Below are 27,751 nucleotides of genomic sequence, written 5' to 3'. Positions count from 1 at the left end.
GTAATATAAAACATGGAATTATGGTAATGAAGGAGAGGTTAAAAGCTACCACGGCGAGTCAAAGGTTGGGCCGGTTTGGCTGACTGATATGGTAAAATTATGTGTTGAATTAAAACATTAAAATGTTGTGGGATTAATGCAGAAAGACAGGAACAGGAGGTCAGAAACAATGCTAATTCAGCACTTTAACAGCCTGCCGTGAAAGAGGGAAGCTCTAATAAATGTCAGGAAAATAATAAGAGTAATCTAGTCTTTGTTTTCTTCAGGTGGGTAGAACTGTGATCTTAACCTCAAGCTCAGGACATCCATTTACTGCAGGTGTTTTCTAGACAGGGGAGGCACAGTGAGAGTGAAATCATGAGACAAAGGGACAGGTTTGGATCATTTGTGACTGGGGGTGTAGTTGTTCATACCCCTTTGGCCATTGTTTGAGCGTTCTTTGTATCCACCAGTGCAAAACCCTCTTGTGTGCTGGGCAGGCTTCAACAAAGTGAGGGTTCATTATGAAATAATGGAGGTGAATCTCCTGCCCTTAAGCACTAAGTTTTGGCCTCTGCAAGTAGCCAACAGTGACTCTTCCATTGGTAAGAAGATTGTGGATTCCAGAAGCATGCAAATGACCTTGGGTTTCTGGCTAAAAGTAGACAGAGTTCCAGGGACAGTGTGACATAAGCAGAGCTTTGTAAAAATGAGTGCCTGAAGATAGGACAGAGAAGGCTCGAGTGTTGGTGCAGTGGACCAATAATCCACGTCAAAGCTGGAAGTACAGTGTGAACAGCTGGCATCCCAGCCCTGCTCTAGGGAGGTGGAATTGGAGATGGGAGAAGACAGGGATCTCAGGATCCAGTCTGAAAGAGAACAAAGAGAGCCTCTCTGAAACAAAGTAGAAGAGGAGGACCGACTGCTGAATTTGCCTTCTGACCTCCACATGTATCCCAGGGCACACACACTTAGGAAGTCAGCACAAATGCAGGCACGTATCTACAGAAGAGAGGAGCTCCTTTGTCCCGCATATCTCGAGAGGTGGAGAACAGCTGATGACATCTCTGCATGAAGGCGGAGAAGAGAGTAGGGCATATAGCCATGGAATCCCGTGTCACTGTGGTGAATACAGCAACTTCTCTCTAGGTGTGCAGAAATCGGCGACCTCTCTGCCTTTTTTCCCCACAAGGTGAATCTATGAATTGTTCCAGTATTCCTGTCTATTTGATTTGCAAAGATCTGAAGCTGGAATGTGTGTTTTCTGGTTCCCCACGGGTCCGATGGGTTGACTATCCTGACCTTGCACAAGGAGGAAAGCCTGGCACCCCGGTGACAGCTATATATACATCCTTAACTTTCATTAACCAGATTTCTTATAGGGAAGTTCTGAGTGGTTGAGTTTCTTACAGCACAACAATTTTATAATCATGTTTCTTTATCCTTTTTTATTTACAAACAGATCATTGGGTATTTTGACCTGGCTTCATAGGGTATAGTGAGATAAAAAAATACATATTTTTAAAATTTTCTTACATTAATATCTCCAATGCTTTTGTGGATCTGTTACTATTACCTCCAAGAAATCTTGCAGTTAAAAATACTTCTGCTGGCATAATTCACTACAGCCCCAATATTCGCATTTCTGTGCATCAAGATTGACAGCTAGAATCCAGGAGTCAAAGCCTGCTTTTGTGTCAATGAAGCTTTATTAGAAAACAATATTTGTTTCCACGGCTAGTAATCCAGTAGTTTTGTGTTATGAGGGAGTAGAGGAGTTTCAGTAGAGATGGTGATTTACAAACCACAGCGACTAATTTCTGCTTCCTCACACGAAAGAGTTTGCTCCGTGTGAGAATATACTGGGTGCTGCCTGTAACAGGCCGACAGGCTAACTCAGTGCCTTGCCCATAAAAGGTAGAGAGGTTGATCTCGTATCCTTGTTGTAGCTAGTACAGATTAATCCTGCATCTACCTACAACAGCTAGTGGGGAAAAAGAAAACGCAGAGAATTGTAGAAAGCAGTAACAACTTTGGCTGAATTTCAAGAACAGCTTAAAACAAGCAAGCAAGCAAGCAAACAAACAAACAGGAAATGGATCAAAATTATTTGGTACATTCCCTCAGACAAATGCATTGCAGTCATAGGGATAAAAAAGCTCAAAATGCAATGTATGAAGTTTTTAAAGAATTAATAAAATTATTTAAGCAAACAAAAAAGATCTTCTTGGGTTGTCTTTTCAAGATTTTAAGTAATAAAGGCATCTTTCATTGATTTTTGAACTTACATTGTTTCCATCTCGAAGAGTTTAGATGTGCTTTGTTAATAAGGAGCAGAGGATTTACCTCTCGCAATGAGCTAAAAAGAAATTTCCCCCCAAATCATCAGTGAAATTGGTCACCAAGCATCACATAGAGCAATGGCGGTTTTAAACCGCATGGATAACTAGACAAAAAGTTTTCAAATTGATTAAATTAGAGAACGTATGTTTCGCTTCTAAACTAAAGTATCCTTAACAATGGAAAATAATATTCTTAAGTTATACATACTCTTGTAATATTAATAATGTGGGAGTTTGTAGCTAAAAGATAGCATATAACACTTGATATTAAAAAAAAAAAAGCCGGGCAATGGTGGCGCACGCCTTTAATCCCAGCACTTGGGAAGCAGAGGCAGGCGGATCTCTGTGAGTTCGAGACCAGCCTGGTCTACAGAGCTAGTGCCAGGACAGGCTCCAAAGCCACAGAGAAACCCTGTCTCGAAAAACCAAAAAAAAAAAACAAAAACAAAAACAAAAACCTTGATATTTCTCTATTAAGCGCATTTGGTTACCCACTCAAACAATTGCTTATTAAATAAAACCACTAAGTGACCCCTCTTTTCAAGAGTAGCACTATATTAGTTCACAAAAGCTTCTTATTGCTATAGAAGATATAATTTTGATTAAAAGCATAGAAAATGAAATATATTTGTATTATAATTTTACTCTCAAAATATTTGAGAACTTATTATATACAGCATATATAATATAAATTGATATAATGTATACTATACATTTATGCATAATATATTGTAAATCTATGTAGAATGAAAATAAATAATACATATAATATAAATAAAATAATCAATATCCCTTTGTATAATTGGGGTTACTTTACATAAATAGCAAATAAAAGCCCGTGCATGTTTAGTTTTAATATGTGAATTTTGATCCTGTAATGAAAATGGGAATAGACTGGTAATTTGCTTTATACCTTTTTAATTGTGAGGGAGAACCCAATTGTTTCCATTAATTTTGCCTTTGTATCTGTGTGACTCCAAACTGTCATTCCTTTACTGTAAGGTCGCCTGCTCCTAGTTCTCTACTAACACACAAAGTCCCTTGGAAAGTTTGTATTAAAAAAAAAATCTGCTTTCACTCCTTGCAACAGGCAGTGCCTCTATTCTCCCCGAAACTCTTGAATATTCATCGTATTCATAACTGTACAGAATCCCTGAGAATTGTAGAAAATAACGAAATCTTGGTGCTTCTATGGCCTGCCTTCTCCTGCCCCTCAGTGCTTTCCTGGCTTCTCACCCACCTGTACCCTTCGAGTTAGACAGGGTGGTGGAGGGGAAGCTGGAGCTGGAAGTGCTGAGGCAAAGGGCAAAGGGACTGCTCAGCCCTGAAGCCTCGCCTTCAGAGGGTTTGCTTCTGTAGGTGAACGCGTCTGAGGGTTTCAGCAGCTCTGCCACACTGGCTCTTAAGAGGCAGAAAACCTGTAATTTAAAGCAGCTGCTTAGAGCCTCGCTGACAGTGCAGCAGAGACGGGATCAATCAACAACACGTCATGCTCCCCGTGTCCGCTAGAAACTCACCTGGGAAGCCTGCCTATTAGGAAACCACCGTCAACATATTTCTGTAACTAGAAATTTGCCAGTTGGCATTAATCGACAGGGGAGAAAATGATATCTGCGTTCACTCTCCCCCCACCCCCATGTGGTTGGCCTGAGTTTTCTCTTTCTGTGCAAAAACTCCTGATCCTTTATTTTGGATAGGGAAGTCATAGGGAAAGCCCCTCCCCCGCCTTCTCTTAATGTCACAATATTCTTCTCCCTCATTCTTGATTGCACTGTCCTCTTATGGCCCTTATTTGGCAAAGACCTGGCATCTTTTCCCCACTTTGTCATACTCTGTTATTGCCTTTTTCTTTTCATTTTCTTTAATGAAAGAGAATCCTTAATTTAGAGCACATTAGGCCTAGAGAGTCCCCTGGGCCAGGGGACTCTGGCAACCTTCCCCGGATCAATAACCCGTGCCCAGACAGTGAAGTTTGGTACTGAGGAAGTTTGTGTGAAATGGGGGGGGGGGGGCTCTGGAGTTTTGCGATGGCCCTTGGAATAATCCCTGCTTTTCCCATCCCCTGAAATGTCCCCAGGTGTAAAGTGGATATTTCAGGCCTCCCGCTGAAGCAAGACAACTGCTTGGAGCTGCCTCTGGACAGCTGCCTGGGGGCCCTCCTCATGTTGATCACCCTGACTCCCTGTACCGGAGTCTCCATCTCCGACCTCTGTGTCTGCCCCTTGGAGGATCCCAGCGAGCGGAAGCAGATTTCCCAGCGATATGTGAGTGCCTGGCCTTGTCACGTGGCCCCTTCCTCCCTGACTCCTCCCACCAATGTGCAGTTTGAAGTTAGAACCAAGTCTGTCCACTGACAAAAGTACCAACGGAGATCTCTATTGCAAGTGAAACTCCCTGTCTCGCAAAATAAGACGTGGGGTGAATGGTATATTCAGCATTTATCTAGTCGTTTATTTCTGGTACTATGGCCTTCTTTATTGTTTCTTATTTTGTCTCCTCCTCTTGGTAAATCAACACGTGTTTGTTATTTCTGTCATGGGCTGAATGCAAAGGCCTGGAATCCAGAACCAAGGCGATTCTTTAGTCAGTGGCCACACTGTTCTCAGGAGAGCGTGTAGTGCCAGTGCCTCCAGAGGTCTTCATTGTGTTGTGGATTGGATTGGATAATGCTTAATCTTCACGAGGGAGCATTCCAGACCTGAATCTCAAGGTCAGCGCAGACTTGGCAAGCCAGTTTGTTATCTTCGGGAGATGTCTGGGCGGAATTCACTGTGGCTGTCTTCTCTGAGGACTTTAAGTAAATGGGAGGTGGAAATAAATACACTCCTCAAGTAGACAGTGAGTTGCAATTCAAAGTGGATTCAGAAATTTATGAAGCATGCTTTATATTTGTAAAATAATATTTGCGGCATCATGAAGACAGCTTTGAAAAATGTCTTAGCATTTGAAGCTACTAAGAAAGTAGACATCCTGAGTTTCTTTAGTGAGCCAGTATGTGAGAGAGAGAAAGAATACACTATCACACAGTCTTTATGTATAGCTTAGGCTGGCTTAGAACTTACTATGTAGCCCAGACTTTCCCCAGATCCTAATCCTCCTGCCTCAGTCTCAACATTGGAATTACAGGTACACATGCCTACCATCCCGGCAGAGTACCCATTTGTAGAAAGCATTTCTCCCTTTACATTATAGTAATATTCATTTCAAAAGCTTCCGTATATCTCAAAAACTAGCTGGTTGGCTTGTTTAGGTTAAAAGTACACAGGGAGAATAGTTTTCAAAAGTTCTTAGAGTTGCCACGTGTTAGATTAAGCCAAACATACAGAAATTAATTTTGGCTGTTTTACCCTCACATGCTCAAATAACAAGGGTTTTTACTGTTGCCCCCTAAGTCATTAGAGCCTGCTTATCCCATCCTTTTAGTTATTAATAAGAATGCCAACTGTTTTGATGGTTTTGAAGCTATGTTTTTATTAGACGCCTTCTGTAGGCATGAGAATAGGTACCGCACCACTTGTCTCTGATACGCGTGTTTGTAAGGATGCTATGTGCTTAGAGAAGCTGTACAGCACCAGCTTCTGCATCACGAGTAAATATATTCAATCTATGGAAAATGTTAATTAAAGACTAATGAGAATGTGACTACAGGGTGGTGCCAGAAGCCCAAGTTTTCATTTAATGAATGGAACAGATTTAATCATAGATCAGGAAACTGAGTTTCGTTCTATCTCCGATTCTTTCTCCTTGATCGGAAGCATTTGCAGCAGGATGAAGGTTAGTCCTACAATATCCATAAAGTTTATAATAACAAGATCAGCTTGCCATTGCCTTGAAAGGTAGTTGAAAAGTTGCCTTAATGAGAAAAGGCAGGGGAGAAGGAATGTAATTCCACCCACACATTCTCCCAGTGGGTTATCTATGCTAGCACCGGGGGGCAATGTTAAAAGCAGATTGTGAGTGCTTCTAATTTGTTTATTTCGAGGTTGCAGTTAATTAATTCTCAGTCAATTTTCTTCTCATCTGGCTGTGATGCATGCCTAACGGCCCTGGTGTCTGACATGCACAGCTTCGCAGCTCTTCCAAGAATTTTATGAGGAAGGGGGAGATAAATCTGGAACATACTTCCGGGGGAACTGCACGGCAAGAGCGGCGCACGCACGAGTAATGCATTCTCTCTTGTGTTTAACCTCCCGTGTCCCCACAGGCCTTACAGAACTCACTGAGAGACGTGAAAGACGTTGGCCTTCTCCAGGTGAAGGTTCTGAAGGCGGTGGACCTCTTGGCAGCAGATTTCTCAGGTAGAGAAGAACATATAAGCCTCTTGGTTCACTCTTGTTACCGTGATTTGTCTTGCTTCAAAGTGAGCTTCAGGCAAAGCCAGACACTCAATAAGCAGGAGTAACTCTCCGGTTCCTTTGGATAAAGTAATAGGAGGCAAAGCACACACGGGAGCAATTGTTTCTCACAATGTGCATTTCCCACAAAATCAGTTTGTTTCAAATAATGCTACCCAGATGGATTCATGTAGTAGCTCATTTGGCATTCCGAAATATAATGGATTGATAGCCTCACAGTTTCAGCTTCTGTACTTACAAACTGTGGTTCGGGCCCTGCTTGCTACAGTCCCTCCTATGGCTCCTTTCCCCCCTTCATATGCTCACTTTGCTGCTCAATGCTGCCCTTCAATCTTCAATAGGCAATGCTTGGTTGATCTGAGCATCACTGTGTTAGTGACCAAGGTCCGGGCTCTAGGACTGCTTTCTGCTTTTGCCTCCCTTCAAGAATACTCTCCTGGTCCCTCATGAACTTTGACTTTTGGGTGGAGGCCCGAGGGGACCTTCTTTGTGCTGCAGTGGGCTGTGCAACATGTAAGGTCTTCCAGACATGGCAAAGTCCGACCAGTCACTTCCCTGTCAAGGCTACATTGCACACCAAACACAACTGAAGGATTTGTAGGGTTTAATCTCTTGTATATGCAGGCAGTGTGAGCTTCCTGCTGTGGGGGCTGGAACCCAATTGTGGGTCCTCTGGGAGAGCAGAAAGTGTTAACTTGTAAGCCATTTGCCTAGCTCTACATTAAGTTTTAATAAGCTGAAAATTCATAAGACCAAGTTTGTTTGTTTGTTTGTTTGTTGATTTTGGCTTTGGTTTTTCAAGACAGGGTTTCTCTGTGTAGCTTTGGTGCCTGTCCTGGAACTAGTTCTTGTAGACCAAGCAGATCTCGCACTCACAGGGGTCTGCCCGCCTCTACCTCCCAAGTGCTGGGATTAAAGGCGTGTGCCATCGCCACCTGACCATAAGACCAAGGTTTTAGAAGCTTAACTTGATAGGAATTTTTTAAGTTTAAGCTATCCTTTTGTAAACAGTTATTGAACTTAACCTCAATAGGAACTTAATTTCCAGAACTTTGCACCCTGCCACAGATCATGGGAAGAAAGGACTACTATGTAATTATACAAAATGATTTGTCTCCACCCCAAGGAAGGTCACAGTGAATAGATTTTAAGAACTGTTTTTGTGACCTTCTAAAAGATAGTAATTTTAAGTCTTTTAGATATAATACTCAACAATTTTTTATATATGGACTTGTGTCTAGTATGTGTTTGTGTATATGTGGGTCCATGTCTATGCTTAGATATGTGTACATGCCCCCTCCGTGTGTGTGTGTGTGTGTGTGTGTGTGTGTGTGTGTGTGTGTGTGTATTTAGTCCTGAGGCTGGCTAGATTTGCCACATTGAAAGCAAGTTCCATATAGAGATTCTTCGATGCCCATCATCCTTTTGTGAAGTAAATTGTTGCCAAGAGCAGATGTATCTTACTGTCAAGAAAAGCCTTTTGCTATTAAGACATTTTAAGTGTCATATTATGTAGGTCTTTGAAGATTATCTATTTACAATATATCTCTGTTTAACCTTAAAAACATCTAACATGATTGTAAGTTTGATTGTTATAGATAAATAATTATTAACCTACCTTTCTTTATTATCCTAAATAGCTTTCAATGATTAAAAACTTTACATTACATCTTTAAATGAGTTGCATAGGTACACTATCTTAAACAAGAGTAGAAACATATACACAATATAACAAAAATAACCTTAAATTTGTATCAATATACAAAAATTCATACTGATATAAAATATGTGAGACTAGTAGTACAAAAGTAGACCCAACAATCCGACCTTTTATCTCATCATTTCTATAATATATCCCATTTTGCCTTCAGAAAGAGATTCTCGAAGCTATTCTCCTTTGCTCAGATTTTTTCCTGACATCAACTAATAATAACTTGTAAAGACGCCCCCTAAAAGATGATAAACATCCACAATCCATTGAACAACCCCAAACTACCCACCTCACCTCTTGAGAATTTGGTTTTCATGTTCTCTAGACATGTCCTGTATATGGGGGTGATAACATCTTAAGGGGACCCTGAGCAAACTGGGATAATGGTCAAGTCCTGGGAAAACTAGCTGTATCATTTGTTGTCCAGTCTGTGTGTGATGGGAAAGTGCAGGGCTTATTGGAAGTCCTGGCTAGAGTAATCTGTAAGGCTAGACCATCTCAGCTAGTAGCTTTGAAGTTGTTCTGGATGCAGAATTTTGAGGAAAATGGAACAGAGGCATACGGAGAGACTGGATCACTTGGCCTACTGGTTTGTTGTTTCCTGGTTCTTTTTTTTTTTTCTGAAAACACACAATTTTTAAATGTGATGTATGTTACTGCATTAATATAAGGACAGAATGTGTAGTGTGCACAAGTCCGTTAAAGATTATTTTTTTTCTAAGTTTGAGCAGATAAAAAGCGTCTGTTAACTTTATAAATTTGTTTGGACTATATAGTCAAACACTTATCCATGCCACATGAAAAGGACGGCATGTAATAATAAGTCATGAGGATTCTGTGGCCAACAAGGTGTATCATGTTTAATCCAGTCTCAGAACTGTTCCAATGTCGAGAGATCAGTATATATATCACTGATTCTGTAGTTTTTCTTGTTTTTTTCCATGTCTGTAGCTAAAATATTCAGATCTCCCCCAATCAAATCTGATCTTCACTAATTTTAAAAAGAATCATAACTTTTGTTTCCTCTGGAAACAAAGGTAAAACCTGTCCCCCAACACAACATAATTTTTGTCTTTCGTTTGAAGTTAAGACACGCTTGAAATATACAGTTTGGCTTAAATTAGCAGTTTCCATGATCCAATGTATTTTAGCTGCTATTGTCTTTTGTATATTAGCATTTAAAAATTCAAAGTCAACAAAGCACCATACAGGATCCAGACAACCTGTGTATTTCCCATACTTATGTGGCTTTATCTTTTTATATTGCTTTATTATTCCTTTAAGGACATTATTATCTTTAAACTATTTTTTCCATGACAGTGTATATACATTTTTTTCTTTCTTGAGTATCTAAGTATATTTTAAAAACATATTGTACATTTTTAGAGGTTTTCTGTGTCTGGACTTGGTTTGTTAAGTTACTGCAGCATTCTCTGAATACATGAGACAAATATTAAACTGCCATATCAGCTGTACCATGAGTGTGGCTCAGCTTTTGTGCATGGTGCTGACTGTCTCAAGCCTTCAGGCATGAGCAATGGCCTGTGTAAGAGACCACAGGACTAGGAAGTTATGTTCAGTTTCTTGTCCAGACATTTCTTAGCTTTCTCAGGCCCTATGTTTGGATATTTGAGGCCCCACATTGGGTGCCATATATAGACAAACCTTCTTTTCTGCCACCAGCCCCAAGTAATGACATAGAGACTTATTATTGATTATGAAAGCTTAGCCTTTAGCTTAGACTTGTCTCAAATAACTCCTATAACTTAAATTAACCCATTTATATTTATGTATATTCTGCTACATGGAATTACCTCTCTATCATATTGTACCTCCTATTTCCTTCTGTGTGGGTGGTAGCTTCACCTTTCTTCTTCTTCTCCTTCCTAGAGTCCTTTCTGTCTCCAGAAATCCTGATTAACCTCTTTCTAGCCATTTGCCTTTCAGCTTTTATTACACCAATAATGGCAATACATTTTCAAACAGTGTACAAATATCCTACACCATTTTGGTCAGGTCCTAAAGCGCTGGTCTAATTTGCATGAAGTTCTGAACTCAGTCTCCAGCACTGTGTACATTAGTTGTGGTAGTGCAAGCAGTAATCCCAGCACTGGGCAGCTGAGGGCAGGAGGATAAGAAGCTTTATGTCACTCTTCCCTAGGTAGACAGTTCAAGACAAACATGGATTACAGGAGAGTCTGAGAGAAAAGACTTGAATAATATGGATCTGAAAGCCAGGAATGATGGAACACAGCTAAAAATGTCCGTCTCTAAGAGAGTGAGAAGATGAGAAAGGATGGTAACAACTTTGAAGCCATCCTGGGTAACACTGTGAGACCACGTGTTAAAAACAGGAAGGTGGTCTTTCTTAGATCTCATTTTCTAAAAGTTACTGAGAGGTTTTTTTTTTTCTTTCTTTCCTGTCCTGAGGTCTATGCTAACATTAGCTCTGGCTATCTTAAAGTTATTCTAATGAGGAGCCTGTAGGATGTACTTATAAGCTGTATTACCAACTCTTTGAGAATAGAGTAACCTCACTTTACTACAATGGGGTCTTCAATCTGATGTCATCACTTCCCTGGTAACTGGGTTGCAGCCTTTATTCATGAAACAAATGATGTACTGTGTTGTTTGATTCAAGGTGAACAGACCTGTGTGTAATGCTTGATAAGACAAATCTAGTTCACTTAGCTTAAAACTCAGCTTTTTAGAGAAAAATAAATAACTTTCAAACTAATGACTTAAAAGAGTGGCTGAAATCCTCTTCCCCTTCCCTTCTGTACAAAGCTGAAAAAAATGGTAAGAGCACCCAGTTCCCTTGTGACAGTGGAGGCCCCAGCAGAGACTGTATGTTCTCATCTGCCCACAGTTTATCAAATGCATAGATAATGTTAAAGAATAATGCAAATATGTCTCACAGACTATACAAAGATAACAAAGTATTAATAGAAGGGCATTTGAGAACTGACACATTTTTTTTAGCTAGAATTGTCCATTAAGAACACTTCTCTTACACTTGAGAGATCAGTGATGGACCACAGGGAGCAGTGTTGCGTGCTCAGCTTACAGTGGTCTCACTGTTCAGGATAGTCTCAATGTGATTGTGAGGTGGTGTAACCTGTGGAGTCAATTCCTTATGTCAGAGTAAGAAGGCATTAGTGGATAGCCTTTGCACAGCACGCAGGTAGAGATTCAACATCTATTTCCGACTCTTCTCTGTTACACATCGACTTTCTTGTTAATCAAGCTTTTTTTCCCATGAACTTAATTATTCCCCTTCTTTAAAAATTCAAGTAGATGAGATGTTTATGTCTCGCTGTGCCTTATCCTAGTACCCCAGCCCCGTGAATGCCAGTAGATTGGCTCATGAATCATATAGAAATGGAAGAGGTAGGAACTTAAGTGTGTTTCCTTTGCCAGAGCGATTGTTCTCTACTTAGACCAGGCCAGGACAATGCTGCATGGCTGGATGTTGCAGCATGAACATTGCTGTGCTGTGCTGTGCTGGATCTCATTCTGCATTGCAATCCTATCTTTGTGCTGAGCTTTATGTTTGGAGGAGAATCTGAGGCAATGAAGGAGGCAAACCTGGAATTACAGTCTTCACCCAATGTTGGCATCTACTTGCCCTTCAAACATCCCACCATGAATTGTACTTCACTTTTGAGAGCTTTGAAGATATTTCATTATAAGCACCAGCCATGGGTTATAAACAGTTCCCAATATCTGCTGAATTAAATAATCTTCAAGTGTGTCTGTCAGAGGAATGTCAAGGACAACATGTTTTCTTTGAGCAAGAAATGCAAGTTGTTATCAACATAGTCTTATTTGATGAGTAAATGGGTTAGGACCAGGGTCATGACCTGATGCAGGGCTAAGATTCGGAAGTCCATTTCATTCCATGCCACTTCTGCTTTCTGGGGAGTATAGTTTGCTTTCCCCACAGATGTTTAAAGTTTTCCTCAACCCAAGCAAAGCCGGCATCTTAGCCCTGTGCTGACTTTTAACACTTACTATTGAATGTCTCTACAAGGTGAAGAGACCCCTAGGGACATAAGATGTGTAGGTGTAATTTGTGTCTTTCTTTTGGGCCCACTTCCTCTTCCTCCACTGCAGAATTCCAGATGAAGGGGTGGTTTGTGCCATCTGTGTCAGGGAGGCACACACCTTGCTGAGTCAGGGAGGACCATTTGCTGTTCCTTGGTTGTGCCATTAGGAGGAGCTCTCGGTACATCTAACACGTGAAGATGAACTTTGCTAACACCCTCTGTTTATTAGGCAGTGCGTGAACTCTTCCCCTATGCCTAAATCCTGTGTCTGATTAAGCCTGTATAGTTTAATGATAAATTTATAGAAGATGGCGATCAATGTATGTGTTTTCCCTTGATTTTTATGGTTATTGCTTCTCATTGAAACCTCTTTTTTACTATGATGGAAAGGCACATATATGTGTGTGTGTATGTGTATGTTGTGTGAGTTGTTAGTTGGTTCTCCCCCAGTGGCATGGCTCCACTGTGAATCTTACCATTCTCATGAGTATTTTTAGGGTTAAATTAAAATCTAAATAAGCATGCCTAGTATATATTTTATATTCAGTAGATTATTTTTCTATTCTTTATTACATTTACTTTATTAGTGTGTTGCTGACTTATGAAAAATGTCAAACTCTGTCTTCTTAACCTATTGTTTATAACCTGCCTTAATTTTAGATGATCCTGGAATTATTAAGCATTCCAATCACTTTTAACTTTTCGGTCACTTTTAGAAATTGACAGTGATCACTGTAGGATGCCTTATTCTTGTTATTTCTGGTCCTGTTATCTGCTAATTTTTTTTAAAAAAGTTTTTCAGTAGGAAGTTTCTGTGCTAATCTGTCCGACACCTGCATTTCACATTTCGATAATCTGGATAATAATTTTATCTATATAAAGCACATTTATGGGCTCGTCACATTTTTATTATATATAAAAGCACTCCCCCACGTAAAACTGTTGACTGAAACGCCACAGTGAAACCTCACAGTATAGAGTATAAATCCTCCAGTCATATGTTGTAGTACTGACTTTTGAAGCATTTCTATAATTTTATTTTGTTTTGTTTAGTTTTTTTTCTTTCTTCTTCTTTTTTTTTTTTTAAACCCGCTTGAATCAGAAGAGCAGACCTGTAGTTATTGTTCACGGGGAATTTTAACCCACATGCCCATTTTATGGTTTAAATTCACTGTCTGTCTCTGGGAGCTGTATCCATAGCAATACTTTTCCTCTTAAGGATGCCCTATTTTCAGGGGGACGACTATAATTGGAATTTCTAGAAACTTCGTGGTAGTGATTGAATGCTTTTAATTTTCATGAGATCCTCCTGGACAGCTGAGACCAAATCGAGGAGTTTGAAAAACACATTAAAAACTATATAAATCTGCCTTTGGCAGCCTGTCCATTTCAACTCTCTGCCAAAGAATGCGGACTTGGGTTGAAGTAAAGTTTGGGAGGATGTAGAAGATTTGCCAATTGTATCTTAATGTTGCCATGAGTGCCCGTGAATCCTATTCTTGTGTGGCATCCAATCAACTCATAGCATAAGTCACTTTGGTTTTAGAGGCAGGGGTCACAGCCCATCCTAATTCATTTCAGGAGGTGCTTCTGAGTGGGCCCGTGTTGTGTCCTGGTAACGTAGTGGGCGTAGGAATTGATTCCCACGCTCAGCAACAGATGTGCGATTATCATTTTGCTGCTACGATCAGTGTGGGACTCACTGAAGAACACTTGATAGTGTCCTAGAGAAGGTGACATGTTAAGTGAGACAGAGAAGGGGCTGGCATGGTGGGAGCAAGTGCTGAGCACTTCCAAACTCCAAACCTGCAGAGCTTTGTCAAGGCGGGAGAGATCATCAACTGAGACTAGAAAACAGATCCCGGAGGAGACCTTTGGGGAAGAAGGAGGCTGGTTTCTGAGGTGGGACTGGATAGCTTGAAAGCCAAGCAATGGCAAGTGGGAAACCGAGGAGACGGAGTGGTGTGATCTTATGCAGAATACAAAGATGTATTCTGGCAGCTGTGAGGAGCCTGGTTTCTGCAGAGGGTTGAGGCAAGCTCAGAGGATGCTGGGATGTTTCCGAACTTGGATCAAACTTGGAAGTGAAATGAAAAGGAAAAACGATTTTGCCACTATCATAAGATCTAAGGATGCCTGCTGACCCCCTTGTACAAAATGTGTAAACTTTATAAAACTATATACACATATTCTCCCACATACATTCACTAACCTCTGTCTTACTAATGCCTGCTATGATGGGGATGGAGTTTGAATGGTGATGCGGTTGTCTCTAGTCAAACGAGTCAAGCTATCACAGGCATACTTACATTTATGATTAATGTTCACTAGACCCATCAAGCAGGGTGACCGGCTCTATGTGTGTGCACACAAACACCTTCCTGATGAATCTGTCTATAAGCCATTTGTTTCTACTATAAGATCACTGCCTCTGAGAAGAGTCTTTGTGGATGGAAGCTTGGCTATCCTTTGTGTATCCACGTCCTGGCCAGTTCGAGGAATAGAGCAGATATTCAGGAAATTACTTTTAAAACAGTACAGTACTGACTGGTTTTGTGTGTCTAGCTTGACACAAGCTAGACTCATCAGAGAGGAAGGAACCTCAGTTGAGGAAATGCCTCCATGAAATTCAGCTGTAAGACATTTTCTTATTTAGTGATCAATGCGGGAGGACACAGCACATGGTGGGTTGTGCCATCTCTGGGCTGCTGGTCCTGGGTTCTATTAGAAAGCAGGCTGAGCAAGCCTCGGGAAGCAAGTCAGTAAGCAGCACTCCATGGCCTCTGCATCAACTCCTGTCTCTGGGACCCTGTCCTGTTTGAGTTCCTGTCCTGACCTCCTTCAGTGACAAACAGCAAAACTGGTTATTAAGCCAAATAAACCCCTCCTTCCCTCAACTTGCCTTTTGGCCATGATGTTTTGTCGCAGCAATGGAAAGCCTAAGACAGATACTACTCCCAAAATATCGATATCTGACATCTGTAGCATTCAAATAAAGGTATTGAAATGAAAAATTCCGACCTACTGTTTCAGGAATGGAAATGGATTTTAAGTTGGCACCCCCAAATAAGACTTTTTGATTGATGCTTCTTCATGAACCTGAGCCACTAATGTTACGACTGCATTTGCTTGAACTGAAGGTTGACTAGGAGCTTGACAGCAAAATAAGGTTTAGTGTGTCTGGATTTCAGTTAGTCTGGCATTATTCTCTTAGTATCGTTGGGAAATATTAGAATGACCCATTTTTATGAGAGAACATTGTCCTCCATTTGAATATTCATCATTTAAATCTTAGAGAGCCTTCCCCTGTGAAACTTTGAAAGAGAACGGAACTAATATCCAAAGTACGCACAAATTACTCTATAAGCACCGTGTCTTTGTTTCCCCCTCTCTGCCTGTTTGTACTGCAATATTAATAAATGCAGCATTTTAATGAGTTTTGACTGAATCACCTTCAGAGAGTTGTTGCAGTAGGCTCCTCAGAGATACATGACTAAAGTTCCTGGGTTCTGGAGAGGAGTGTGCTCCTCATTAGCTAGGCACAGGGCTGCTGCTGCTCGGGAGAGCTGGGCACAGCTCAAGCCCACCTGTGCCTCTGCAGGACTGTGGCGCCTCTGCCCTGCTGTGTACCAACCCCGGGGCTTTCATTAAAAGTGTCAGGTGCTCTCCCCAGAGCCAGTGCTGATGGCATGTCATGCTGCCATCCCTAGAGGAGCAGCGCTGACACCTACTAATGGTCTGACAAACGGTTAAGTAGCTGTTTCAGCTCAGGTTGGGGAGGGGGTTTGCGGCTGCACCTGAGCATGTCATCCAGGGCTGGAATCTTCCTTCCCATCAGAGCTGAAGGGGATGCACGTCTTCCTGCCCCAGCAGGTTCCCCTTGCACTTCTTCTACAGAAGGCCTTGCCAAAGGAACCTGACGAAAAGTCAACGAAATTGGGCCTTGGTGGATTTCTGTGTCAGTGGCTTTTTGTGTGCCCCTTCGGTATTTGGGCTGCCACGCGTCACATGCTTAGAAAGCAGGTCAGAAGCCACTTTCATTCATGAAAGAGTAAGAGCCAGAATTGATAACAGATGTAGCCACAGTCAGAGGTCAGGAGAAAGAATGACTTCTTGGTACCAGAATCCTGGCGAAGCAGAGGCCAGTTCAGGTGTCGCTGAGGGAGAAGGGTGTCTATTGCATGTGTACTCTTGGTTGATAGAGTACATATAATTTTAGCTTGGTTATCTGGCTTTTTCAAGAATTCACAGGCCTCTGGTGTTATTTTTACATATTTATTTTATATTAATATAAAATAATTTTTATATACTTATTATTATATTTCTGCGGAATGGATACAGGTCCTTCCCATTGCTCGCAGCTGAGGACAGTGATGCTTCCATTTCTGCCCATGGATGCATTATTCTACAGGCAACTGAGATTATGAAACTGCCTTTGAAAGGCTTCTTCTTGGGCCCTGAGTTGTTCAGGCCATGAGTCAGTGCAATGGGGCTCTCATGTTTAATACTAATTCTGTCCCATGCTTCTACATTTGAACTTTAAAATTTTTTTTTAAATCATACCCATGTGCAGACTCCGGGACAAGTAAAACTCTGTAGGGATGTGCAGGGCCTCAGCACTCCTGGGTGTTTCTAAATAGAATTAGATGTATGTTCAGCAGCTTGAAGCATTGGCTAAACGTTCAGCATGCCTGAGTACATTTTGTGGTAGGTCCTAGATACCTATTAGAGGGACATCTGTCTTTAAGCCCTGTATCATGCCCCACTAATGTCAAATGGACATTGTAGCCATTCTTTCTTCCCCCGACAGATCCAATCTTAGGCCTCCCTGCCTGTCCCTGTGAAAGGTAATGGCTTTTCACTTGGGGGTTGTCAAGCAGATTTTGGATTTGAAGTGTCCTTGTTTCTTGTATGTGTTCTTTTGGAGAATAGAGGGAGATAGGAGAGAAAAAGGAGAAGATGTGAGGTGTGAAACAACTGTGTGTGTATGTATATGTATGCATGTGTATGCTTGTGCCTGTGTGATGTACCTATGTGCAAGGACTTACACTCACATGTCATAGAGGTGTATGAAGGTCATAATTCAATGTTGTGTCCATCATCATCTTCCACCTCATTTTAGACAGGGAACGTGTGTGTGTGTGTGTGTGTCTGTCTGTCTGTCTGTCTTCTGTATTTGTATTTTTGTGTCTCCCTGAGTATTTTACACTATACACCAGGCCAGTTGACTTAGAATCTTTCTGGAATTTTCTTGCCTCTGCCTCCCATCTTGCCTAGGTTTTTGTGAGTTCTAGAGACCTGAACTCAAATTTTCATCCTTTCCAACTCTATGAGATGAAATTTTTGAGTTAAAAATCAGCTCTGACCTTACTTCCTGAATTATACTTTCAATGTTTCATGGCATCACAAACTTTAGCATGTGGGGATCTCCTACTGGGAATGTAGATCATGTCTACTTATTCACTTAGGGTAGAGGCTTAGTTCAAAAGAGCCTTCTTGTACTCCGTTGGTCTATCTTCTCACTGCCTCATGGAAGTCAATGTTTTCATTTGCTTCCAATTATAGAAGAGTTATTATCTGCATTGGCCTAAAGAAAATTTAGGAAGATAATAGTGTTACACTTCAAATACATTGCTTTTAACTGGCACGTGATAGCAACATTATTGATTGTGGTGTTTTGGCATGTGTGTCATGGTATCATAATTCAATCAAGCACATGTACCATGTCTGTCATTTCGTATATCAAGCCTGTCTTTGTATATAAAGATCCAAAATCTTTTCCTGTAGCTCTTTTAAAACATCCAATATAATATTATTAACCGCAATCAGCACACTGCATAAGAGACCACCAGCATTTGCTCCTCCATAACCTTGTATTTGTATATAAATATTTCTTCATCCACCCTCCCTCTTTCTTCTTTAGCATCTTGTCACGACTCTTTCTCTACATTTCTTTTGATTCATTTTTATTTTTATTTTTTGTGTGTGTATTGGTGTTTTCCTGCATGCATGCCTTTGCACTATTTGCTTGTCTGGTACCTGTGGAGGCCAGAAGATGCTATCAGATCTCTTGGAACCAGAGATGGTTGTAAGCCGCCGTGTGGGTGCTGGTAATTGAACCAGAGTCTTTTGCAAGAGTAACTAATGATCTTAATCCAGCCCCCTCTTCATGATTTTGTCTATCCTGTCTATGAATGAGACCCTGCAGTGTTTATTTTTTCTGTGACTGACTTTCATAATATATTATCCTGCAGGCTCATCTGTGTTGCTGCAAATGACATGGTTTAATCCTTTTAATAGTTTAATCTTCCTTAGGACTGGTTGTAATTTCGTTGTCTGTATGTATCGCATTTTCTCCTATGCTTGGGTAGACACCTATGTTGTCTGTGTTTTGGGCTATTGTGAGGAATACTGGGAGAGACACTATGCTACAGAGACTGAAACCATTTCTCTTGGATATATATATATATGCATATATGGAAATATATTGGATATATATGTATATATGCATATACACATGCACACCCCACCCACCCACATATGTGTGTGTGTGTGTGTGTGTGAAAAGAGGATTGCTGCCAGATGATAGATCTATGTGTAGCTTTAAAAAGAACCCTGTTTATCCATAATGGCTTTACTGATTGTCCCACTATCCTCTAAGACTTCCTTTCCTTCATATATTTATGGTATTTGTTATATTTCCCCTTGTTTCTGTTTTCTTGAAGTACTAGGAGTAAAGCACAGGGCTTTTTACGTGCTAAATGCTTTCTGGCTCAATCCATCTCCAGTGCCATTTGCTGCCTGCTTGATTGCAGCTTTCTAACAGGGGTGAGATGCTCTATCATCGTGGCTTTGATTATTCTTTTCCTGAAGAGGAGTGATGTTGAATATTCACGTTTGGTGCTTTGAATGCCTTTTAATAGTCTTTGGACTATTTTTTAATTGAGTTAATTTTATTTTATTTTGCTATGGAGTTCCGTTTAAAGACACACAAGGAACTGAGGACCCTTCCGCATGCAGGCCTGGTGCACCCTCCTGTGAGAGCTGTGGTCATTAGTGTTCAGAGTGAACATTCTGGTGTCATTGATCTGGATCCGTTGATAAGTTAAAGACTGAACATTCATAAGCTTCCCTCACTTTCTGAATTCTCAAATGTGGATCCAGAAAGCCTGCTGGGAGCGCAGCCTCCCAGCCCTCTGTTTCTCTCCGTTCTCACAAGTTTATTGTGAAAGCACCCAGCTTTGGCTCGATTTGCTGTGTCCCTTGTGAGACTCATTGGTCTTTGATGGTTGTCTGTGTTCTCTTTCCAGGGAAGAGTGATCCTTTCTGCCTGCTGGAGTTGGGCAACGACCGACTTCAGACACACACCATTTACAAAACCCTCAATCCTGAGTGGAACAAAGTTTTCACATTGTAAGTGTGTGATGCCCTGGGATCCAAGAAGCAGCTTTGACTTAGAGAACAATTATCCCTGATGTCTGTGGGGCAGACTGGGGGGCTCTTGAGGGGAACTTTCCACTCAGTTTTATGTGCAAAGAGCGTATTTTATTGTTTTTTTTTCTCCAAAAACCTTTTATCCTTTTATTTTATAGTATGGCTTAATAATAGAAGAGAGCATTTAGAACTGTAAGGGACTGCTCAGGGACATTTATAAAATAGATCTCTTAGTAACTAAATTAATCTGTGGATAGATAGAAGCTTCTAGATGTCCAAACTAATCTATTTCTGGGTTAAGAAAAGTTACAAATGGAGTCCTGTCTTAAATTCTAAGCACTTACATGTTATGATACTATCTTAAATGCATGAAGATTTGTATTCTGTCAGAATCTTTTGAAAAATGCAGATTATCTGTGAATTCTTAAAGACTTCCAATGACTCCTGGTATTAATAATCCCTTCAATTAGAATGTCTGGCTCCTTTGGACTGCCCTGTGTATCTCATCAAACGTGGGCATCCAGAAAGCTGCATGTATTTAGTTTCTTAGTTTGCCTTAGATTTAAGGTACCTGGCAGTTAAAAGGAGACCCCCCCCATTGACCTTGGGTGAGTTGATGATGCTTTGCCCCCTCAAAACAGACTGCTTAGTCTGTGTTTATGAGTAGAAAGAGTCAGAATTGCCTCCGGTGCAATTGATGATATTTATAGGAAGTCCCTCAAAGGTCTAGCAGAAGCAAACCACCTGGAGACAGACACATCAGCCAACTGCCAGGTACAAGGGATTTTGACAAAAGCCTTGAGACTATTTTTTTATTGTCAGTGGTATTTGCTTTCTGCTCAATACAAAGAAAAAGTGTTTCTAAAATCATGCATGGGGCTTTTGGTACTTTACATTTCAATTAGAAAAGGCTTTCTGTGTACCTTATCTAATAATTTTATCCGATTTTCTTTTTAAGAAATGTATTAAAATATTGATTTGCTTATTTTTATGTTTGTATATATATACATATATATATGCATGTTAAGTATGCATGTAAGTGTGTATGCCTGTGTGAGCTTATATGTGCCGCATGTGCATTCAGAAGACCACAGAGGCTAGAAAAGGGGGTGGAATCCCTTGGAACTATGGTTGGTTACAGGCAGGGGTGAGATGCAGTGTGGGTGTTGGGAACTGAACCTGGGTCCTCTGTGAGAACAGTAAGTGCTTTTAACCCCTGAGCCACCTCTCTGGTCCCTCATATTTTTTCTTCATCAACTCCAAAGATGATTTTTGCTTTTCCCCATTGCTGGGTGACTTTGTAGCCCCTCTCCTTTCTCCTCTGATTTCTCTCTTTTTTTCTTTTCTTCTTCTTTTTAAAATCCTGTTTCTTTAAGAGTATCACCCTTGAGTGTACATGTGTGTGGAAAACGCCACAGGAAGAAAGTTGACTTCCTTCAGTATGTGCACATCTGAATTTTCCATGATGGAAGGTTTGGGAATAGTCAGTTTGATTTAATTTTGGGGGTTTAATTAAATGGTAGTTTTATACCCCGAGGACACACAGGCTTAATTAGTGCAAGTGTTTTCAGATCTTCATGGAGCAGTCACCCGTGTGTTTTTGTGTATAATACCTGATATTTCCTCTTTTAGCCCTATTAAGGATATCCACGATGTTTTGGAAGTGACGGTGTTTGATGAGGATGGAGATAAAGCCCCGGATTTTCTCGGAAAAGTGGCCATCCCCTTGCTGTCTGTAAGTCCTCCCCATTAATCAACAATTTGTAAGTCCGAGTTACTGTGGTCTAGAGTCATTTTATCTTTGTCAGTCATGGAGCTACAATGGAAAGTAGCATTTATACTTTGTACTTTAGATACAAAAAGACATGGCCTTTTCTGTGTGAGTCTAATATTTATTTAATCAACCAGATATTTTGGCCAGTCTTTCAATACACTCTCATACTTTCACTCCGTCTCAGAATAGCGGTTTCGGTCTGAATTCAAGGAGCGCAGCTCTCTCGTCAGGTTTCCTGCAGATGAAATGAGGAATACACACTGATTTCCTTTAACTTCCTCCCCGGCATCTTCGCTCAACATTAATTGGTGGTGACTGCTCACTTGTGCGCAGTTTTCCTAAAGACCCTTTCCCCACAAAGTTCTGTCTGTTATGGATGCTTTTAGACTTCAGATATTTTTGGTAGAAGAAAATAAAGATTTCCCTTGGAAAATTGAGAGTATTTCAATAATCGAATTAGGATCAGCAAAGAAGAAAACAGAATGAAAAAGAATGCTAAAAATTATGCAGTAGAGAAAGCATCCCTGAATACCTTTACAAGGGTGGAGGAGAAAATGTGGCCATCAATTACTCTTTTATTTATTTATTTGTTTGTTTGTTTGTTTATTTAATACCCCTTTTCCCTTTTGATGGGACATTAATATGTATCAAATGAACTTGTTAGAGGCAAGCATTTCAGTTTTCCAACCATTTGTAAAATTGGTTATACAGTCATTATGGGGTCACCAAAATATATTTCTTCTCTCATATTTTTTTTTCAGAGCTATTTGTACATTTTTTGTGAGTTGTGCACTCTGTGATCTAACCACAAGCTTCATCTTGCTCTCATAATGTTTACAGGGAGGGGAGCACTGTATCCTCTTAATATCTTTTCATCTGCTTTTGATCACTTGGTTAATTTCTCCCCAAGTTCTCATATCCCTGATGCTCCTCCAAGAGAACGCAGGCAGCAGCTGCTGGCTGCCGCAGCCTGCCCCCGCCACATGCTCTGAGCCCTCCATGGCAGGCGGCAGTGCTCATGGAGAGGAGATGGCAATCTGGGATTTCCCTCCACTTTTTTTTTTATTACAGCTCTGGCAGATATTCCTGCAAGAATAGATATAGCAAGAATATGGGACACACTTTAAAAGACGTCTAAAGAGGGATGGTACAAAGCCCAAACATCCATCCATAACAATTCAGTATGTGTGTATGTGAGCAGAGAGAGTAGTCTCTTTATTTTTCTCCCACTCTCTCTCTCTCTCTCTCTCTCTCTCTCTCTCTTCCTCCCTCCCTCCCTCCCTCCCTCCCTCCCTCCCTCCCTCCCTCCCTCCCCCTTACACTTTTGAATGGATTGATCTTCAGTGTATTTTATTCATTGGCATTGAATACACTAGGATAGTTTAGAAGCCCTTGATCTTTTTTCCTTTGGTCATAAAACTTCCTACATTTTTTTCCTCTATAGAAATTGCCTTTGCTTACTTACTTTAGTTCCCTAGTCACTCCTTGTCTTTGTCCCTTTCTCCCTCCCTTCTCCCTAGACCTAAGACAGGATGGCCAGCTGTATCAGTACCATCCAGTCCTAAGGCTGTTGACCTTTGGAGTCAGAACACTTACTTATATGCTTCCCATGCATTTTGGGGTGCCCAGCAGATTCCTGGCTTTTCTCAATGACAGTAGCACGTGTTTCTTTCTACCTTAGTAAAGACTGAAAGATAACCCTAGACGTTGACAAAAGGACTGAAGGGGGTGGACTCCCTCATGGAGGCAACAACTGAACTCAACTAATGGATTCATTTTTCAAAATATCCTTCGCCAAGTAGAAAATTATGTGAAAGGCATACCTTACTTAAACCCGCTTTAATCACAAGCCGAGCTCCACAGTGGAGTTTTGCAATACAGAAACAAGCTGTACCAGGGTCTATTGTTCATTCATTTGTTTAGCAGAGGCTGATGAAATTTCACTGTGTTGCAGGCGGTTTTAGCTAACAGGGCTCTAATGCTGACCACAAGAAGTAACCTCTTCCCTTGTTGTTTATATCATGTTTTCTTTGAGACGAAGATACAGAAAGATGACTAAAATGAAATTAATATCCAGTGTTACATGATAAACACCCACGGCTGGTACATCAAGAATCTAGGGACAAGAACCTCAGTTCTCCATGGCTACATGGTTCTGGTTGCACACGAAAGGGGATATTAAAGTAGGAATTCAAGTAGTTGACATTGCAAGCAATGTAAGTATTGGGGAAATTTTAAGGCAGGAAAGAATTTATGTTCAAAGGTTTGCTCAGAGGATGGACTTTGCCTGACAACATTCAGAGTTGGCTGGGAGGGCAGTATAGATGGAATGCAGGGGACAGAGAACAGTGGCCTATGGAACAGAAAGGGACACAAGTGCAGGGTAGTGGCAAGCTTTGCAGTACCTTGAGAGCCTGTGAAGGGGTTGAGCTTTTCCTAAGTGAGGAATGGGGAACTACACCTTTACTTCCTGTATTATTTAGAGTTTCTACTGCGGTTATAAAACACCATAGCCAAAAGCAACTGAGGGACGGGGGGGATGGCTTTTATTTTAACTTAGAGTTGTGCATTTTGGTCCATGGCTAAGGAAAAATGGGGACAGAAACTCAGGGCAGAAACCTGGAGGCAGAACTGAAGCAGAAGCCACCAGAGGGGTGCTACTTACTGGCTTTCTCCTCATGGCTTCCACGGCCTGCTTGCTTACAGCATCCAGGACCACTAGCCATGGGAGGGCATTGTCTACAGTGAGCTTGTTCTTCCCACATCAATCATCAGTCATCAATCAAGACTCTGGTTAGAGCATTTTCCCACCTGAGGTTCCTTTTCCCCAAATGACTCCCACCTATATCAAATTGACATAAACCTAGCAGGACACATTACTTATTTGTTGTAAATACAAATAACACGTGGTACAACCAGGAGAATGCCCCAACTTAGCAGTCTCTGCCTTGCATAGCAACCTGGCCAAGGGTGTAATCCTCTTAGTTACCTTGGGGACGCTGGCATGGCACTGAGTGGCCGGTTCTGCTGCTGCTGTCCATGCAATTGATTTGATTGGGATTAATTTTAATTCCTTGACTGATGGTTTGGCGAAATGACCAAAGCCTAGTGTCGATCTGTGTCTCCTTGACATCAGGTGGTCCACTTGCAGCAAATTGACCTTTTCAAATTAATTTATTTTCTAATAGAATGCAGATTATAAATGTGATTTCTAAATGTCACGACTCTCACTATAACTGAAAAATTATAATCCAATAATTATTTAATTTATTGTTCTATTATCAAATAATACTGACCTGTACTTGGGAGGCTTTGTTTAAAAGATATGACTGCTTTAGGTGTATGTACCTTTTCTTTAGTTTATGTCTCTTGCGGGATGCATAGCTAACAAGTTCAGCATGGTTGCTATGGTAAATCATTCATTTTCTAACAGCTTACTTTTTCAAAATTATTTCTGGCCATTTACAAATTAGTGACCCTGTACTATAGCAGTTTAGTAAGCAAGTTTTTGTGTAGATACCCTCATGCTGGAGTCTGAGTTCCCCGAAGTTTCTTAGATAGCCATAGTGAACTCCCATCTTGCATCAAGCCATGAGGAATGCTAAGGATGTGTTTGCACAACTGTGATATGTGTGCAGAGAGACACGGCAGAAGTGTTAGACTCCTAGGGAGATATCTTTCCATTCGGCACAGATAACAGAAAACCACCAATGCCACAGGAAAGGAAAGAGATGCTGTGAGATACATGGATTAATGTTTGAGAAGACATTGAGAAGCAGGGGTTTGCACTGGCTCCGGAAGGAGTAGCGTGTTGATTGTAACTGCTGGATGAACAAGGAAGTCCTCTAAATAAGAGGTGAAGCAGGCCCAGGGAAATGGTCATGTGGGAACAAGGAGGCGCTGGGTCTCAATGTGAGAGTCGGGGGTGGGTGGAAGGGCATTGGATCTTCTGTTAGCAGGAATCCAGGAGGGGTTTTGAATAAGAGGCAGCGACTCTAGAACACCCCACTAGAACCGTGGTGTGAGAAGACCCCAGAAGATTTCTTAAATATTCAAGAATTAACAAAGAATATGCTCAACTTTTTTTTTGTATTTCTTAGGAAATGGGCTGATTCCTTCATTTATTTTTCATTGTGTGAAAGAATTAGGAGAGAAAAGCCTGCAGTACTTAGTAGTCATTTTACAAGAGAAGGAAAACTCTACTCAGTGTTGCATTCTTTTAGTTTGGTCTGGTAGCACGGGTCCATAATCCCAGAGACTTAGGAGATGGAGGCAGGGGAATCATGAACTCAAGGCCTACCTGGGATGCATAGTGAATCATTGCCAGGCTGGTCACTATAGGGAGATCCTGACTCAGCATAAAAGTAGAACTGGGGATAGACTTTGATGATGGAACACTTGCCTACCATGGAGAAGGTCCCAGGTTCAATGCTAGGACCACATGACAAAAACTTACAGTGAACAACATATTCCTAAGTGAATGGGGGTCATTTTGTGCAATCATTTTCACTTTACCGAAGTCCTGAACTAAAGTTCCACTCCCTGCTGGGTAGTGTTGTACTTCAGGATTCTGACGATGTGACGATAAAACACCAGGATCAAAAGGAACTTGGAGAGAAACGGGCTTATTTTAGCTTGCAGTTCCACATCACAGCCCATCACCGAGGGGAGTCATAGAAGGAACCCAAACAGGGTAGGAAGCTGGAGTTAGGAACTGGAGGAATAAGGCTTACTGGTTTGCTCCTCATGACTTGCTCAGCCTGTTTTCTTACAGTACCGGTGCCTACCATGCCAGGGATAGCACCACCTACCTTGAGTTGGCTCAGGCAACATCAATCACTAATTAAGAAAATGCCCTGCTGGCTTGCCCACGAGCCAGTCTGGTAGGAGGCATTTTATCAACTAAGATTCCCATTTTCCAAATGACTCTAGCTTGGGTCAAGTTGACACAAAACTGTTCCACACAGTGAGGTAAGTCACAGTGCACTTAAAATACCCTAGTCCACGGCAGAGAACAGACTTTCACTTTTCATTTCCCTTGCTAGTAATGTGCTTAAACCCTGCTGTTAAGGTGCATTTAAGACTGTTGAACAAAAAAAAAAGCCTGCGCTGAGCTCAACTATAGCTTCTCCTTTGAAATTTTGCTTTTGTGTTTTCCTTTTGGAAATTAAAATATAATTTCAACATAACTACTCTCTTTCCTCGGTCATTTAAAAATTCAAACATTGGCACTGGAGAGTTGGTCCGATAGTTCTAAGCCCTCTCCTCTCCCGGAAACCCAGTTCAATCCCCAGCACACAGAGAGTGGCTCACAACCACCTGTAACTCCAGTCCCAGGGGATCTAATGCTCTCTTCTGGCCTCTGTTAAGATTTACTTGTAATGTGTAGACATAATACAGGCAATTTACTCGTACACATAAAGTCAAACAAAATTAAAAACTCATACACTGAAATTGCAATAGTTATTGGTGCTAGTGAATTATTCAAGGCACACACACACACACACACACACACACACACACACACACACATATATATATATATATATATATATATATATATATATCCAACATATACCTGACTAAAAGATTCAAGATCAGTGACCATCTTGTATATACTTAATTTATCATCAATCGAAAACACAACAAAATAAAACAAAATCACAGGGTCTCCTTTCCAGGCCATCCCCACTGCTTTGTGTCAGCTGTGGATCTTCAGAAATACTTTTCACCAGAAACACTCCCCACTTACTGCCAGTGACCACAATGGGCTGGGACCCACAAAGGAGGTTTTTTTTTTTTTTTTTTTTTTTTTTACTAGTCTTCCTATTTCCTACGCCGGTCTCTGCAAGCTTACTCTTGCTCCTGTAGCAGCCAGCCTCCAGGAAGCCTTGCTCTTTTCCTACCTGCACTCTGGGAACTCTGACTGTTGGCGAGGACTCTGGTCCCCTAGCTCTATCCTGCAGGCCCTCTTGGCCTTTCCTCCTAGCTCATCTTCATCCCTTGTGTCACCTGCTGACCTACACAAGCACCTTGTGCACAGGGATCCCACCATCACCTTAGTGGCCTAGGATCCAGAGATGGTAATAGCAACCAAAGAATGGTAC

At 41.1% G+C, this 27,751-nt stretch overlaps 1 protein-coding gene across 4 annotated transcripts in view; it reads left to right on the top strand.

The window, feature by feature from the left end:
• Mctp2 (multiple C2 and transmembrane domain containing 2) overlaps window positions 1–27,751 on the top strand; it is a 213,852-nt gene that overhangs the window by 97,858 nt on the left and 88,243 nt on the right. For all 4 annotated transcript variants that reach the window (XM_050149131.1, XM_050149129.1, XM_050149127.1 and 1 more), the window contains 4 exons: window positions 4,399–4,585; window positions 6,526–6,619; window positions 19,747–19,849; window positions 21,503–21,605. In XM_050149131.1, the coding sequence (XP_050005088.1) occupies window positions 4,399–4,585; window positions 6,526–6,619; window positions 19,747–19,849; window positions 21,503–21,605 (487 nt within the window). The remainder of the gene's footprint in view (window positions 1–4,398; window positions 4,586–6,525; window positions 6,620–19,746; window positions 19,850–21,502; window positions 21,606–27,751) is intronic.

Source organism: Alexandromys fortis, unplaced genomic scaffold (assembly GCF_014885135.2).
Source record: "Alexandromys fortis isolate MF-2015 unplaced genomic scaffold, M_Fortis_MF-2015_v1.1 scaffold_67, whole genome shotgun sequence".
Classification (NCBI taxonomy): domain Eukaryota; kingdom Metazoa; phylum Chordata; class Mammalia; order Rodentia; family Cricetidae; genus Alexandromys; species Alexandromys fortis.
Note: the sequence above shows the minus strand (reverse complement) of the source record. Positions and strands in the feature narration are given on the sequence as shown.